General features: G+C 42.7%; 1 protein-coding gene across 14 annotated transcripts in view; it reads right to left on the bottom strand.

Annotated features, from left to right (window-relative positions):
* MAGI2 (membrane associated guanylate kinase, WW and PDZ domain containing 2) overlaps positions 1 to 13,262 on the bottom strand; it is a 739,872-nt gene extending 726,610 nt beyond the window's left edge. For 9 of the 14 annotated variants that reach the window (XM_057422525.1, XM_057422520.1, XM_057422530.1 and 6 more), the window contains exon 1: positions 12,637 to 13,257. In XM_057422525.1, coding sequence (XP_057278508.1) covers positions 12,637 to 12,937 — 301 coding nt within the window. In that variant the 5' untranslated portion in view covers positions 12,938 to 13,257. Of the gene's footprint in view, positions 1 to 12,636 lie in introns of all 14 variants that reach the window. The other 5 variants (XM_057422529.1, XM_057422523.1, XM_057422526.1 and 2 more) reach the window with 5 other exon arrangements.
* Positions 13,263 to 18,242: the final 4,980 nt, after the last annotated feature.

Below are 18,242 nucleotides of genomic sequence, written 5' to 3' on the forward strand. Positions count from 1 at the left end.
CTTGCAGGCTGCACTAAATCTAAAATTCTGCCATTAACCCCACTCAGTTTGGGTCAAAAGAGGGCAACACCAAGGCTCTGAAAGAAGCCACCATCCAGCAAAGCCTATCTGAAGTTCCCAGCATTGTGAAAAGTGAGAGGTTCCCACTGGGGCTTTAATCGGTATTTTGTACATGTCACTTGGCAAACCAAGCTTTGCCTGTGGTAACACTTTTCAGAACTTCTCGTATTTCCAAAACAAATTAGGTGATTTTTAAAACACACACACACAAAAAAAAAAAGGGGGGGGGGGGAATAAACACCCCCATAAAACCTCAAATAAATTATTTAGAATTTGCCACTCATCATGCAGCAGCTTTAACAGGCATGAAGAATTTTAATCCATCTCTCATACAGTGTGCTTGATGCACCTACACGTCCAACTAGCAAAAAACCATAAATATCTCATTAAAATATATAAATGTATATTACTTTGCTTTCCTACACTTCACCACTTCCAGGATATTTCTGAAACTCGTTTCATTTTAGGAGACAACACTCCATCCCATTCTGTCCTCCATAAGGACCTTTGCACACTTGTGCTTCTTTGTTATTGACAAAGCTTCTGCATTACACAGGATTTCTCATGGAAATCAAAATAAACACCTACAAAAATATTCTACTCAGACAGTCAACAAAAACCCTCATTGAAGAGGAGAAAGTTGAGGTCTTCTTGTTGTGTGCCTTCTGTTGGATGCATTACTTCTTGCATAGACTTTTAAATTACATTGCAGGGTTCTTCACTCTGTTATTGATTGACCTGAGATTTTTGGCAAGTCATTTTGCCACTGTGCAGTTCTGTCTGTTCCTACCTATCTGCTCTATTCTAATTAGCCTTTACAAACCCTTTGGGGCAGCAACTGCTTCTCACTGCCAGCTTGTAGTATCTGTCTCCATGGGATGTGATTTCAGTTGTCTTGATAGACTAAGAGTAACATCCATGTTTTAAAATCTTAGGTTTTTAAAGAATAAAAAGGAATTGCATTGAAGCAATATAGTGCCGGTTCTATTGGTAAACCATACCTATTTAGACAGATCCTCACTTTCTAAAAAGCCAGACAGGCTTTACATAACAAAACAAACCACACCAAAACAAAAACATACAAAGACAACACACATGGTGAAAATACAATCAGTCAGATTGTGAAACTCAGTGATTTCCCAGGAGTTTTTAAGAACAACATCTCACAGCCTAGATCAGACGACCAAAGACCTGAGGAAGTTTTGCGCAGTCCCAGCTTCCCTCCCACACTGAAATTCGAGGAGGCTGGTGAGGGCACCAAGGGCAGCTCCCTGCTGGGGGAGCCTGAATAAGCTCTTTTTGTACAGGATTTTTAGAATCTGGAAGCTATACAGATCATTTAATAACATGAGTAATATTAGTATCTAGAGAGATACATGTGAAGACTTTAAAGTCCTACCTGCAAATCTCTTTCCCAGCAGCATCCTCCTCACTAACTGGCCAGCTACAGAGGGATGAATTCTGCAGCTCACTGCAACCAGTTTCTACAGCAATTGGTGAGAAAGTCACTTACTACTGATCAGAAATCTACTTAATATTGACCTGAAATAACACTATTGGATCCCAACTGGATCTGCTACACCTCCTAACAGAAACTGTTACTGTTCTGGTCATGTGCAGGAGGTGCTTTCCCAGGTATGGAGGGAAAAAAAAAATCTTCAGTTTCTTCAGCTTTTACATTCAGAAACACTTCCTTTTATTACCCTTAAAACACATACACAGACATGAGTCCCCATCAAGGCCAAGCAGCTGTTACACTTCTGCAAGTCAGATTAACCGCACACAACCCCCTAAAGTATTTCACACATATTTAAAGGAGACATTTTTAAATTTTATGGGTTCATCTGTTCTGAAGAGTATTTCAGTACATTAGTACCACAGGCATGACAAAAAAACTCTACATAAATACGAATCCAGAAGACCTTTTAATTAATATTTCAATTACTGACTTTTTAATTAATAAAAGCCAACATCTTGATTTTACTTTTCCCCACAAAACCTCCAGCGCTGTGATGCAATTCTTTTCCTGAAATCTTTTAATGCTATTTTTACTGGAAAATTACCAAATAGAGTGAGTGTTGAAAAAGCTCTTTTTACTGGCTTATCAGAAATTCCAGTAATTCTTCTAGAAGTTTACAGAGGGAAAATGTTCTTCCACAAGTAAATGGAGCAGATAAAAAGAAAAGCTAAATTCATCATGAAATTTTTTCTGTGTACACAGTTGTCCTGGATTCTCCTCCCCATCCCACTCAGGGAGTGGAGGGAAAGGGGGGGCTGAGCGAGGGGCTACATGGCGCTTAGTTGCCTGCTGGGTTTAAACCACAACCATAGCTAAGGGGTTTTGAACAGGCTTCACTAGCAGTAGCTGAAATGGAAAAACCGTGAGAAAAGAGACCTCTGCTACCAATAACAGAAGCTCCACGTTAGTCGTAACTAGTTATTTTCTCTTAAATCATATTGCTCAACTTTTATCCACCTCACAGCTTCCATCACCAAGACTGAAATATTGTCAATTTGAGTTACAGATCCCATGTTAAAATTAAACAGAATATTTCCAAAAACTATTACCAACAAAGTCATTACGGCTAACTCTGAATTTACAGTGAATACTTCCTTACATTGCCATAGAAACTAAGACTCCCAAGTTGATATTGTCATGCTACTTGCTAGAACAAAAAGGCAGCTCCTCTCACCGAAAGGTTTCAGACTTTATGCATCACACAACAGACTGATGTAACAAACCCACACGGACAGCAAAATCAGAAATACCAGCAAAAACAATCATTGTCAATATAATGAACAGGAGTCACTACCCACCTCCTGGTACCATTAATGGCAGAGTAGGCGTCAAAGTTCATCTGAGCTTCAAGGACAGTTTCACGAAAGAACAGTGCAGCAGCTGTGCAGGAAATCTGGGGGTTAATTATACTTTACCTAAGCAAAGCACACAATAGTTTAAACAGACAAAGTGTTCAACTCCTGCCTCAATCCTCTGTAAGAGTTTAGCAGCTGCTGCTCCCACTCCATAAGGGCTGCACTTCAGTGATGAGAGCATCAAGGTGTGCTATTAGGTTATTAACTCTGCACAGGACTCTGCCACACTTTGAAATATAAAATGCTGTTCTTATAAAAATACAAGACAGAGAATTAAAATATAATGAGATTAATCCTTGTTTATACTAACGTACCATTTTGGAAGCATAACAGAAGCTTATATGACATTTATTAATGCAGATTTAGTACAAAGAAGGACTTAGGTGAGAAATAACAGAAACTAACACAGCCATTTAATTTCATAAAGAACCAGCCATGTGAATGTAACACATCAGAAACTCCACAGTACTACTCATATAAGGTACAAATAGCACCATTCCTCAGTTTTAAACCTGAGTTTAAAATCAACAAAAAATGTGTGTTATAAGAATTTACATGTGAAGCGGATGTCCTGGAATTAGACTGATGACTCACTTTTGCTTCCTTTCAGCTTCTGTAGCACAAGTTAGGTGTGACTTTATGAAATGCTTATATTTCATCCAAAATATGCAGATTAATGAAGGAAACAAAGCTGGAAGATTAAAAAAAAAAAAAAAAGAAAAACCCCACATAAAATGTACAATTTAACAAATCATACTCTACATTTCGAGAAATGCAAGGACAATGTGATATATGCAAATACCAAGATGAAATAAGTCAGTAATACAGGACAACTTGTACCTGTTTGTAAGACTTCCACTCTGGAATACTAATGTTACATTAACACAGCTACACAATTTACTTTCCAATATACAGTGCAGAAAATTCTGCTAATTATCTTCCTACTATTGTTTTCCAGTTGTTCTGCTATTCATAGCAAATCTATGAGAACTGCTCATAACTATAAAACCGATTTCTAGTTGCTTTCTTTCTGCATACTGAGGACACAATATTTCATATTTCAAACAAACTCACTATGACTCTGCAGACAGTGAATGATCTCAATTTTGTCCTCAGTGTTTGACCTAACAGACCTCCAAAGGATAACCCAATGTGATAATCTGGGACTCTGTGAACAATTTAGTCTTTCTGGATAATTCAATGAAACAAGTGCCATCACTGCCTATACAGACTACCATATGTTGTCAAGGCTGTGTCACGCATCTGCCAGACCAGGGACAATGGGAGATTGTTATACCATGCTTGCTCCCATCAGAACAGGAATGATCTGGGATCACGGAATGCCAAAATCCTGGGTCAAAACAAGTTTCTGCATGATTTCTGAAGTAAATTCAAGCATAGAGGGTAGAAATATCTTACTGGCACAACAAACTAGTTGGTGCTAATGCCAGACATTGGTGGCAGATAGGGCTGTATGGTATATGGGGGAAGCTCCTTGAAGTACGCTGATTTGAACTAAGGATTACTCGGGACAGAAAAATGTGATACAGACATGTAAGGAGACATTATTTTATCTCACATATTCTTTTCTGTTACTGGACACAGCAACTCTGTCTACAAACCATGAAACACATGCATGCTTGGTTTTTAGTTCTGTTTTCACACGGCCCTGAACACCTGAACTGTAATCCTTCTTTCCCAAGATCAGAGATCTGAAAAGTGCAGAAATCACTTGGTGCTTGTGGGCCAGCACTACTTCTGAAGACAAATAACACCACAACCACTTGGGTACCAGAGAAGGATGAAGAGTGGTAGTAAATGGAGTTCAATCCAGTGTGGCGGGTTACAAGTGGTGTTTTCCAGGGCTCAGTATTGGGCCCAGCTCTGTTCATAATCTATCACTGATCTGGATAAGGGCGTCGAGTGCAGCATCAGTAAGTTTGCAAACATCACCAAGTTGGGTGGGAGTGTTGATCTGCTTGAGGGTAGGAACCTCTGCAGAGAGATCTGGACAGGCTGGATCAATGGACTGTGGAGAATGGTATGAGGGTCAACAAGGCTCAGCACTGGGTCCTGCACTTGGGCCACAATAACCCCAGGCAACGCTACAGCCTTGGGGAAGAGTGGGTGGAAAGCTGCTTGTAAGAAAAGGACCCAGGGGGCTGACTGACAGCTGCTGAACATGAGCCACTGTGTGCCCAGGCAGCCAAGAAGGCCAAGAGCATCCTGGCCTGTATCAGCAATAGCGTGGCAGCAGGGCCAGGGCAGGGATCATCCTCCTGTACTGAGCACTGGTGAGGCTGTACCTCAAATCCTGTGCTATGTTCTGGGGCCTTCATTACATGAGAGACACTGAGGTGCTGAAGCAGGTCCAGAGAAGGGCAATGAAGCTGGTGCAGGGCCTGGAGCACAAGTGTGATGGGGAACAGCTGAGGGAACTGAGGCTGTTTAGCCTGGAGAAGAGAAAGCTCAGGGGGAACTTTCTTGGTCTCTACAACTGCCTGACAGGAGGCTGTAGCAAGGTGTCAGCCCCTTCTTCCAAGTAACAAGTGATAGCACAAGGGGAAATGGCCTCTAGCTGCACCACAGGAGGTCTAAATTGGATTTCTTCACCATAAGGGTTGTCAAACACTGGAAGAGGCTGCCCACGGAAGCGGCGGTGTCACCATCCCTTGAGGTATTTAAGAGACATGTAGATGCGGCACTTAACACATGGTTTAGTGGTGGACTTGGCAGTGCTGGGTTAACGGTTGGACTTAATGATCTTACAGGTTGTTTCCAACCTGAACTGTTCTGTGATCCTATGACTTCAATGTATTTTGAGGAACCAAAATGCACATTCCCTGTGCTGTTTTTACCTGGGCTAGAGAATCTCCCCAGGGCTGTACAGTCTCTCTTGAACATGACAGAACATCTGATTTCTAAAACCAGCAATATTTTAGTTTAATAATCTCTGAGGCTTTTTCTCTGGGCTTTCTCCCCCACATTTTCAATTTTGTTCCTTGTCTTACTTTCCTTCTTCTTGAGTTCATGCATTATGGAAATAATCAAAGACATCCAGAAGAAATGTCTAAAGTGTATAAGCAGAATGCAACAGCATTATTGACATACTACTCATCATAACCTATGTAGAAACCTGCTGTGTTGACCGCAACATACCTTCTGATTAAGCTGTATGGATCCTAGAAATCTACATGTGCTGACTGGGAGTTCAGAAATAATGCATTTGTGGTTCACTGACACTAAAAACAGGTAAATACCACAGCAAGTATGCACAAACATTGGCCTTCTGTCAACTCTCCTTCTAGTGAAGAATCCAAATTATGAATATGAGGTTTGAATAAATGATGAAACTTTTCTAGGCAAATATTAAAATAATATTCAAAATGTAAGAACTGTTTTAGAGATTTTCACTTGTTAAATCCCTTCACTCTCTTACTTTTCTCTTGCTTCTGCCATTCCATTTTCCATTGTGGCAGCTTCGGCCTACAGTGATAAAGCTACACAAATGGTCAGCAACACTATTACACCTTCTTACTGGATAGATTTCCATTAGGTTGAAAGAAAGCTAGTTCATAAAATCAGGTGTTCTGAAGAGAAACTGTTGGGATCACAGCCCCTTTAACTTTAGAAAATTCAGCTAGGGCCAGCACTGCAATGACATTCAGCAACAAAAAAACAAAGACACTTTTCCACCAAAATCAGTACCTTCAAACTCTGCACTACAGACTGCACCTGCTTGGGTAGGCAGCTAGTCAGTCTTACCTTAAAGCTTACGATAATTTTGTTTCCTACTGCAGGATACTGTGCCATACTGCACACTGCTTGCCCACAAGACTGAATGGGTTCATTGTCACTATCATATAAATATGCATTAAAATGTGTATGAAAAACATTCTAGATTAGTACTGTAGCCCATACATATCACTATGTATTACATTCTTGTGTAGCAGTACTACACAGTCTTACACATTCTCAACCTACAAAGTTCCACAAATAGCTTTCTCAAAAAAAAAAAAAAAAAATACAGATATGCATGTATCATAGAATCACAGAATGGTCAGGGTTGGAAAGGACCTTAAGATCATGCAGTTCCACCCCCCCCGCCATGGGCAGGGACACCTCACACTAAACTTTGTCACCCAAGGCTCCATCCAACCTGGCCTTGAACACTGCCAGGGATGGAGCATTCATAGCTTCCTTGGGCAACCTGTTCTAGTGCCTCACCACCCTCACAGTAAAGAACTTCTTCCTTACATCTAACCTAAACTTCCTCTGGTTAAATTTGAACCCATTAGCCCTTGCCCCCAGTGAAGAGTTCAAATATACTCATGTATTTATAAACACATATTATATATATGGAAGAAGAAAAAAATTACTTCCAGAATGTTAATGCAGCCAAATGATAGCATTATGTTCTTTGATACTTGCCTTGATGCTCTGCAGCAAAAAATGTCTCCCCTCTCCTTTTTTTTTAATGTTTATACTGCTAAGAGGAAGAAGAACAAGAAACTGCTTCTGCAAGTACTGCAGCACTTTCCTCTCCACCACCCTTTCTAAATCAGTTATGTCCACCTCTTCACATAAATCCCTTCTGAAGGAGCACTTTCTCCATGTATACCACTTCTTTTATACAAAAAACATAGATGAATAATTTATCAACTCTTTCATGTCATGAAAGGAGCTCCTCATCTATAACGAGTAAGGAGAAGATCACAAACACTGAAAGCAAGAGCTCAGAATCTGTATCTTTCATGAAATACTGAATTAATGCAGGTGAAGTTATAGGGTGCATAAAATAAGTCAGATGCAATTTTACCCCCTCATACAAGTACTTTCCTTTGATGTCAACAGCATCAACAGACAGACAAGTGTTAGTGCAAGATGAACTTTACCATATGTGACTCAACAGAATTAAGCACAGCACTCTCAATTATTTCATTTCTTCAAGGAAATGGTGCACTAACAAAATCATGGCTCCATCCTTTAATGGCACACTGATGGATATAATTCTACTGCCAATGAACCCACAGAGTTCCTGACATGAAACATCACAATCTCTCTGGAGGAGCTGAAGAATAAATCACAGGCTACATGAGCCAGAAGTCGGCTTCGATGGTCTTTAAATTAAGATGGACAAGCATAAGAATGACATAAAGTAATGGTAAAAAGAGAACTGTGAATTCAATTTCTAAAGTAAGTAAAATCCTAAAGAGCACAAATTAGGTCTGAAGTACAGGTTATTTTCAAAGCCTATGTTTGCATTAGATACCAGCAGTGCAACCATGCAGGTTTTCATAGTTCTTTGACTTTGGTTTCTGCAAGACCCTTGTGATTTTATTTATTTTTTTATTTTTATTTAGGAAAATCATACAGCTTTCTATTGTAAAATACTGCTCTGTTAGCAAAGAAAATATTATCCAATAGTCAATTCTTGGAAGATACTAAATATTGATACCCAGGAAGAAAAGACACCAGAAGACAATTTGTATGCACAGAGTATTTTAATGAACATAGAAAAGAATTACTGATGAACTTGAATAACCAAAGAATTTCTTAAAAACATAATTATACACTAACGCACTACAAGGCTACTAAATTCCTGAGCCACAGATCACTGGGTGCTGGGACGGTACTGTCCTGTCTTTTCACTATTTGCTGGGAAAGCACTGTCACCACTACAAGGACTAGGACGTGGAGGATACAGGCCTCCAGCCTGTCTAGACTTGGCGACTCTTGTATCCATCTTAATGAGGGTCCAAGTCTTCTCCTGATTGGGAAAGCACTTGCAAATATGCCCAAGTCCACCTACAGTTAGCTAAACATTTTTCTAAAACTCATTTGAAGTTCCTCCTTACATTACATGTACTACATGCCTTTTTGCATAAAGAGCTATAGCATTGTGGGTTGAAGCTTAAAGTCTGATCATTTAGAGTTAAATCAAACATTAGAACGTGAAAAGCATCAATATTATTTGCATTTCATATGGTCCAGCCACTAAATAACTCTAAAAGTAAATGAAAATGGTCAGCTAGACCACCTGGTTAACTCAGTATGTATGTGTCGGGCAGCAGCTCCAGGACAAAATCTGCTTCAGTGCTCCTGAGTTCCAAAATCCATGTTTTCAGGCTGTTCCTTGGAATTCTGCTGAAGGCATCTGTGGAAGTTTATAATTCTATGCAAAGAATAAAGATCCTAGTTTATGCAGTACAACTGAGTTGGCTGCTCTTGCAATCCTTCAAACTAAAACCAAAGCTACACTGGAATCTTCTGCACATCACGGACCTGCGTTGCCTACTGATGGAATCTCTAGAGAAAGATATTGTGGGTCTGAGATGGCAGTGATGAACAGAGAGTGGAACTGGAGAAAACATTGCTCCTCACATGACTCTTCCCCGTGTGACTACTTATCCAAATTAGGATGCTTTTCCTTAACACATTGCTACTTTTACAACTACGCATCTGTGGGAAGGAGACAGTACTTAATCTGAACTGCTCTACATATAAAAACAATCACATCTGAAATTCAGAAGTATTTCTATCAGAAACAGTAACACTCTTTTCTTCACCAGAGAGAGTAGAAGGTCAGAATGCGTAACATTTGCAAATATGCCCAACTACTTTGACTACTTTCACTTCTCTCACTGAAAGGGTATATATTCAAAAAAGCATTTGACATTACAGAGGAAATTCTGCCTTTTTTTATTTGATGTCAAGGACCGTTTTGCCATTGACTTCATCTGGGCCAAGATTTCACCCCATGTGTTTTAAGAGAATCTCTGTGACTCTGCCAACAGTAGCACAGTAAGTGCCTCATGAAAAAAAAAAATGCTAACAAGAAAACCCAAACAGGAAATAGCCTCCAAGGAATACTTCTCTGCAAACTCTTACAATTAAGATTAAAAAATAACAACAATAATGGTTCTTACAATCTTTTCTCCCCATGCAAAACCAGGCAACAGTTTCCTGCATTAAAACCTTATTTATTGGGTGTCACACTTAGGAGAGTTCTATGTCAGATCATATTGTGGAAGTGCTAATTATCTCATGAGGTTTACTCCTCCTGATGATATACAGCAACTCCCACATTGTGATTGTTTTTTTCTAAGAGTATTTTTAGCTCAGGATGTTCAGCTCATATAAACCAGCAATATGCCATTGGACTGTTAAAAGAAGTATTTCCCTTGTAATGTGGGAAAAGATGAAGTGTTTTATTATTTCAAAAAGGGGGGCCTTTATTCAAATGTAATGAAAAAACATGAAAGCACCTTTATTTTCCATACTTAAAAACAGCTAACTCCTGCAAACTGAATTAGCCATTCCCTGACTTCATTTACAAGTGAATTTTCACTACTGAAATATCAAAGCTTTCAAACAAGAGAATACTCAGTCTCTTAAGCATCACATCATAAATAGTAGTGTCCTACCTCCACATTCTCTGACTTCATTCCTAGGCAGCACTGAAAAAGCAGCTACCGTAACATGGTGCATTCAAGGTCACGCTATTCTAATTGACAGAGATATCATTGATAAATTACCCAGAAACAACGATAATAGAGTCATTAACCTTGTTCCAGCACATGAAAGGTGTTTCATAATTGAGAAGGAAAGTTACAAAAACATACACAGGTTTTACTGCCCAGGTTTTCTTCTCCTACACACTACTGCAAAGTACTGTTAGGGAATAGTAATGTGTTAGGGAATAGTAATGTGTTAGGGAATAGTAATGTGTTAATGTAGATGCCTGCTGTCTGTGTTTTGCAACCAAGGGGTGCACAGATTAGACTGAATTATACTGGAGGAGGAGTCAGGTAGTAAAATACACAAACCAGTGACCTTTTAAAAAATAGGAAGTTGGATCCAGAAGGCCTCTCCCTTTGGCGAACTGAAGGATGCTGGAGCACAAGAAAGATCATTCCAGCAAGGAAGTCTCTCTCAGTCCAAGAATCTGTGCTGAACTCACTTCCAAACACAGAGACATTTGGCCAGTGCTTTGAGAACATGCATTAAAAGAGTAATGGACTGCATACTGGAGTGAAACTCACAGATAGATAGATAGATAGATAGATAGATAGATACTAGGTGGAATTTAGAATTCATCCTCTATGTCTCATTCAAGAAACTTTCAGCTACCCACAGACTAAAAGCCTGACTAATGTCCCTAATTCGCTGTATGACAGATATCTTTATTAAGGGTATACACATTAATGAATAACTGCTGAGTGCTTTGACTTAAGAGAAATATTAGAACAACAGTGAAGAGGTGGGACAGAGACTGTTTCACGCAGTAAATGGCTGTGTACCCCTATCTTCTTAATACTTCTACTGCTGCTTCTTTTTGAATCCTATCACAGTAAGACCACTCATGCTAAAATTATTACTAAGAAGAAACTATAGAGCAGGTTTCCTGGAGTTCAGGTGCCCAGAGATGACACTATACTGAATGATAGAATCCATTGTACTCCTTTCTAATCCTGAACTACTGTGTCTCCCTGCATTGCCTGACTACAAAGATACAATCTATAACATATTGCACAACTTACCCTACAGGACAAACAGAAAAATCCCAGATCATGTCTGTATTTAGAGGTTTGACCTTATGCATGTAACTGAATATATCATAGAGTACATTCTGAAAGCCTGAGTGAAAGTCAGATTCTTTCTACTGGTTCTGTTGCGGTTGGATAAACCGTTAATAGGCATATCCTTCAAGCATCCAGACTTGTCACAGATGACACTTGAAACAATATGCACGGAACGTCAAGGGGAACTCTCCTGTACGTCCTCTGAGGCTGCAGGCTACAGTTACCAAGCACAGGTGCCTCTGATACAAAGCATCTAACATCTTCCCACCACGGAAACCCCCAACTTTTTCGAGGCTGAGCTCAGCGCCGGGTTGAATCGTGTACTTTAGTGATTCCAGCCGCTGCACCATCCACGGTCAAGGAGCACCTACAAACTCGTTTCCCAGCGCAGTTAACAGCTCCTGTGCTTCAAACGCTACTGGGGTAGCAGAAACCTCCTTACAAGCATTCAGCCGCAAACAGCCCAACTCAGCATAGCTTAAAGAAGCCAGTAACACACATGTAAACAGCATCTGCGGCGTCTCTTCTTAACTGACTTTCCTGGAAACACATTAACCTATTACAGTACTTCGAAAATAAACAGGAGAAGCAGAGGAGAGGCAAAAGTAGATCGCTCCCTCCCAAAAGTTTCTTTTCGCTTCTCACTCCCACTTTTGCTGCTCTCCACGTACTCTCGAATTAGAGATCGCTTTCACCGGGTAGCAGATGAGTGACTTCTTCGCTCATGACATTTGAGAGATGCTGCAGCCGCCCTGGGTGCCCGCGGGGACCGGGCGCGCAGCGCACACCCCCACGCCCAGACGGCCGGCGCGAAGCGGAGGGGAAACCCCGCTCCGCCGCCGTCCCCGGCAGCCGCACCGGCCCCGGCAGCGGCACCAGCCGGTGCGGGGAGTGCGGCCCCTCCCGCCGCATGGCGAAGCGCTGCCACTGACGCACATTTAATTCGCCGGGCTGCGGGCACGGCGCGGCGCCGCTCGCATCCTCCCCCCGCCGGCGGGCAGGGGGAAAGTCAAACTGCAGCAACAAAGTTGGTCCCCCCCGTTATCCCCAGACCTGCCCCGGCCCCTCCGGGGACTGTGGGGCAGCGGAGGTGGGGGGCAGCCCGTGCCCGCCTTACCTTGCTTGACGCACTTGAGCCGGATGGGGTCTTTGCAGTGCTTGATCACGGCCAGCACATCCCTGATGGTGAGCCCGGCTACAGGGGTCTCGTTCACCTCCAGCAGCAGCTCCTCCGGCACTAACTTGCTGCCGCCCTCATAGGCCACCTTGCCGGGCTTCACCTCCCCCAGGTAGGGGAACTGCCCGTTCTCGGCGCCCCCCTTCAGCTCGAAGCCCAGCTGCCCCTCCGGGTTCCTCACGATCACAATCTCGTGGACTCGGCTCGTCCAGTGGCTTTTCTTCTTCAAGCCCTTGGACATTGCCGTTGGGATGCTCTGCCCGACTACCTCCCGGTATATTCCGTGCTCCTTCCCTCCCTCCCTCTCGTCCCCCCCCCTCCCCGGGGCAGCCGGGCTCCTCCGGGGCAGGCTCGGGCGGGCGGGGAGCAGCCGGCCAACGGGAGGGAGGGCGCGGCGGCCCCGCGGGGCTGCGGACCTGGGTCGGGGAGCGCCTCGCTGCCCTCTCCGGCCGGCTTTAGCTGATATCCATGGCAGCCGCGGCGGCCGGGACCCTGCAGAGCGTGGATGTACTAGTTGTAGAGAAACTGGCAGCGGGGAGGGAGGAGGGAGGGAGGGACGGCCGCGGCGGGGGAAGAAGGGGGGGAGAGGAGGAGGGGTGTCGGTGTCGGTGCCGGAGCGAGGCGGGCGCTGCCTCGCCGCTCCCGCCTCGCCTGACCCGGTAGTGAAGGCCGAGAGAGAGGCTGTCTGGCACGGCCGGCAACGGGCGGAGAGCGGCCCGGGCCGAGCGAGGCACCGGGCGGGCTTGAGCGGTGACCCCTGCACCGGCACACCTGGGAGCGGCCCCTGCGACAGGGGGCGCCCGCGGGCAAGATGGCGCGGGGGGGTCCTGGCCAGTCCAGGAGACGCTGCGCCGGGCGAGCCGGCAGCGGGCCTGGGGTGAGGGGCACCGGACGGGTGGTCTGCTGGAGTTTGGGAAGAGCCCGAGATGGAGAGGAAGAGGCACGGATGCTGCGGTCCGTGTTCTGCTCGTGGCAGGGAAGGATGCAGTAGCGACGGATGGGCTATAAGTTGTGCCCCCAAAACAAGTGACAGCTGTTTACACGTGTGTCTCGGTGTTAAAAACGCTTGCTGAGAGGTTTCCTTCCGTTCAGAGGTCTCACACTCAATTAAGTTGTAGATGGGCACAGTTGTTAGCGCAGGTTACTAGCACAGGAGACAGGAGCTGGTACCCAGAAGGTGTTACTACACCTGAGGAAGGTGTAACAAGGAGAGCGGTGGCACTTTGGTCTATAAAACTTACCATCACACACCAGTTGTTCACCACCATCACTCGGTTTGCCGTATGCTCCTTGCCCTTAAGCCCCAAATGACCTTGGTGGCCAAGGACCGACACTCCCAGCCTCCAGAGCCTTGCTCTCCCGAAGCACCGGGATGCATGTTGTTCTGCAGGTGATACGCATCCCGCTCCTCCTGTGGGCTCTCCCTTTAATTAGTGCTGTCATATGCCTGACACGTGTGCAAGCAGTGGAGTGTAGCAGTTGGCACGTCTTCCTGAGAAGCTTGCCTTGGCTAGAAAAAACAGTTTCCATGTGAAGGGGAGACTGACAAAACACAGGCAGAGCAACCTCCTGACTTTCGGAAGCATAGTTTCTGTGCCTGCAAGGCTGCAAGGGTATGTGGAGGCAGGGGTCTGCAGGCAGGGTATTGAATGGGGGAGGCAGGAGGAATGTAGTGTGTGTGAAGGCACATGATTTAAAGCTGGTCGGATATTTTTAAAATTTCAATTAAAGTGACTCTGCAATGAAATTTTTCACAAATCGTATTGCTGTTTTCCCTCTGGGTTCCTATGGAAACGGGCCTTTATGTGCTCATGCTTAGCTGTATCTCCTTTACTTCTCCAATAACTTTTGAAGCTGTTGGGCAGTTTCACCCAAATCTATCTCAAATATAATTAAGTTATTTCATGAAAATAGGCAGCTGGGTAGGGCTGAGAGATCCTGTAAATGTCCCAAAGGCTGTAACATGAACTTGCCTCTTATTAAACAGCGATTCACATGGCTGAGAGACCGTATAAATGTCTGGGTAATGAGAAAAGTTTCAATTACAGCTCATTATCAGCCTCAGTATAAGTCTGTGGGAAACCAGGGTTCTTCAGTTCATGTTCTCCCAGCATTAATTGTGTAACATCCTCGTGCACTCAGAGTTGGAATAGGCACATGCAGAGGGGAAGAAAGCAATGAGAAATTACTAAAGTCTGTATCCTGCTAGTCATTTCACCTGCTTTGCTGTGTGGGCCTGGCCAGTGGTGCAAAGCTCTGTATGTGAGGGGCTTTGCAAAGGTGGGATTAAAGAATAAAAAATAAAAATTAAAAATTAATTAAAAAACCCCCACCCAAACAAGACCACACAAAACTGGAAATAAGAGATCCATAAACACAGACAGCTGAAGAGCAGAACTGGAAAGGTAATTTGACTTGACTGGAAGATACTAAGGTTTTCACTGGTGTGACAAGCATTAGAGTAATAGTCTCATTTTCCAAAGACCATTAGGAGTGTCCAGCTGTCACTAGGAGCAGTGTCTCTGGTCTGGGCAGAAGTGGGCTAAGATACTTGGAAAAAGAGCAAGAGAGTTAGTATGCTTGTTTCTGTGGTGCTGCTCTTGAACTTTGTCTTGCTTTTTAGCCCAAAAGTGGGGTAGGAAGCAAATGGCTAAAAAGAGGAATTACAAGTCATAGTATCTTGTTATCCTTCAGCTTCCCAAATGTTGCCACAATCGCTCTTTGCTGAATCCTCTGCTCCACTAAAGCCCACTCTGCTTAAGTGGTCACCATTTCTCAGTTCAGAGTTTAGTCATTCTGCCAGTATTGTATCACAGATGTTGATTTGTCTGCTAATTAAATTTCTAAATCACCCCATGTTCACCACAATGTATGTGCAACAGTGGGACATCTGCCAAAAATGCAGTTTTTAGGAAATACATCAGGAAATATTTGAAATATTCCTAGGAGAAGGGAGGGAGGGAATCCCGTGGGTGTTATTTTCCTATTTCTTAGGGGTTTCCAGTAATTCATTGATCAGAATTTTTTAAGTGCTCATTACCATTTTAAGTCAGATGACATTAACACGAGGTTATAAGTATATGCTTTGTTAAACAAGTGGGGGCACAACTCCTATCTTAAAGGGCTTACAAGTCATAACATTTCTGATTTAACGCATGTTGAGGACAAATCCAGCTGAATGAACCTTTCATTTCTAACCAATTTAGGTAGTTTTATTCATCTGAAATAATACCACATAGATCTGGTGGAAGTGGTGGTTCAGTTGCGTTAACTTTGACTTCTGAAGGTGGGCAGCAACATGAGCCAGACCCGGTGCAGGCATCCACAGTTTGGCAGAGCATCACAGAATGGTTTGAATTGGAAGAGACCTTAGAGATCATCTAGTTCCAACCCCCTGCCATGGGAGGTGGAAGGAGCTTTAGCAGTTTTCCCAAATCAGAGCTGCATATTAGTTGATCTCATACCAGAAAAGGATGGCAGTTTTCAGGTTCAGAGACAAAGGCTGGTGAGTGGAATGGCAGGTCATACCTGTTAAGGTCAGGATAGAGTAAAAGATACTGTCATTAGAGGATGACTGAGGGATACAGTATTCCTCTGCAACATCCTCTTTTAGGGGGCATAAGTTTTAGAGTTTTGGGTTGACTCTGTATGGATAAAGTCTTGCTGTCGTATCATTACTGGTTTATGTTCTTGGGGGTTTAGGGATGTGATGCCACTAATGGAAATGCATAGTTTGCTTTGCTCTTCTATTTGAAAATATACTCGGAGGAAATTAAACCTCGCATAAGGTTGTTTTGCAGCAGCCACACTCATTCATATAACTTCATTTCATTTTTACAGTGATAGAGGGGCAGCTGTAAAACAAGATTATCCTTGGCACTGACAGAGCAAGTGTCCCAGCATGTGGCTGAGGGAGCAGAGTTTGCAGATTTTCTGCCTGACCCCTGAATACCCTGAAAAGGACTTTGTTGCTTGCCAAGATCTTCCTGTTAGTCCCTTCCTCAGGGCTTCATCTCAGGAGGGCATGAACTGGTCCTGAGCGTGGATGTGAGGGTATCTAACACAAGGGATCTCCTATAGGTAAAAGTAACAACAGCACAAAATGAAACACGTTCACCAAATACAACACACAACTGCCTTTTATTATTCCTTTAAATCTGAGCCTGTAAACCCAGGAACCAGTAAGTCACTGTACTTTTGGGAGTAAAGTTGAGCCCATGAGTAAGCTGTGTGAGACTTCAGTAAATAAATGTGTTTTGTAGCTGGAAAGTAATCCTTCCTACTGCAGCACTACAAATTCAGTAAAAAGGTAACTGAATTCTGTCTGTATTTTCAGTATACCACATATCTGGGTAAATTAATTCCTCAAATAGGAAATGATGTATTGCATGTGCCAAAGAGGTAAAAAGACATCCATTACCTGCTATTACTTATGCAGGAATGGAGTTCTCTACCCTGTAATTGTGTTTGTAACATTGGACTTGAACTCAGAGGACATTAAATCTCTTCCTTCTGCACATGCCTCCTATGTGACTGGATGCTAATCACATGACACTGTCATCTCTTATTTTTTTTCCATTTTAGTATAAGCATGATTCCTCTTTTTTGTTACAGTTTTCTATTTAGCATGTCAGCTACCCAACAGCCTTATTCTCAACAGTACCAGCCTAGCTCCACCACAGGACATATGTTCATCTAGGACTTGGGCAGGATTCAGGTGTTTAAATCCAGATTCCCAAACATTTTGCCTATGTCCTTAGTTGCCCTTGTGATAGCTAGTCTTCCCACCAGTGGAGCTCCAGAGTGTCTGAGCTGATTTCACTGCCTTCTGCTTGGAGTTTTAAATGTTCTCTTGGGATTCTGAAAAGATTATAAGTCCTTTTTTTTTTTTTAATAAAAATTGCAAAATCCTAGCACTTACAGCCGCAAATTTGACCAAGAAGTCACTAAAAGTTTGTTACAATATTTACTACTGCCACTTAATGTCTTCTATGAGCCTACTTTTACAAGTATGAGCCTTGTATTACTAGTATCATATTTTCCAATTTTCAGATTTTATGAATCTTTGCTTCAGAAAAGCTAAAATCTCACACTATTTTTCTAAAACCTTTTTCCCAGGTTCTCCAAATTCTGAAAGCTTTGGCAAAAAATAGATACTTTATTGTTCTACAAAGGCAAGGAAGAATTTTTGTGTTAAGTGTTGGTTTGGGTTTGGTTTTATTTTTCTTGTTTTTGACCTTTTTTTTTTTGAGTCTTAGACCAAAACCTTCCATAGTGTTGGACACCAATGCTTCCACAGAATCCATTATTTAATTGTAGACTTCAAAACTTTGTAAAGTATGTACCTGGTTAGAATGGAAAGTAATGGGAAATACTCAGCTTTCTCAACCCTTTAGAGGATTTCTGCTGTGGTAATAGCTCTTGCAGAAAGCAAATCTGATCACTTCTGGATGTGAAGAAAATAATTTCCATGCCTGAACTGAAAAATACATGCAACCTTTGGGAATGAAGGAAAAATAAAAGAGAGGAGCTCATCAAAATAGTTT

Source organism: Pezoporus wallicus, unplaced genomic scaffold, assembly GCF_028554395.1.
Source record: "Pezoporus wallicus isolate ANWC-B61680 ecotype Strahan unplaced genomic scaffold, APGP_CSIRO_Pwel_v1 contig_3058, whole genome shotgun sequence".
Classification (NCBI taxonomy): Eukaryota; Metazoa; Chordata; class Aves; order Psittaciformes; family Psittacidae; genus Pezoporus; species Pezoporus wallicus.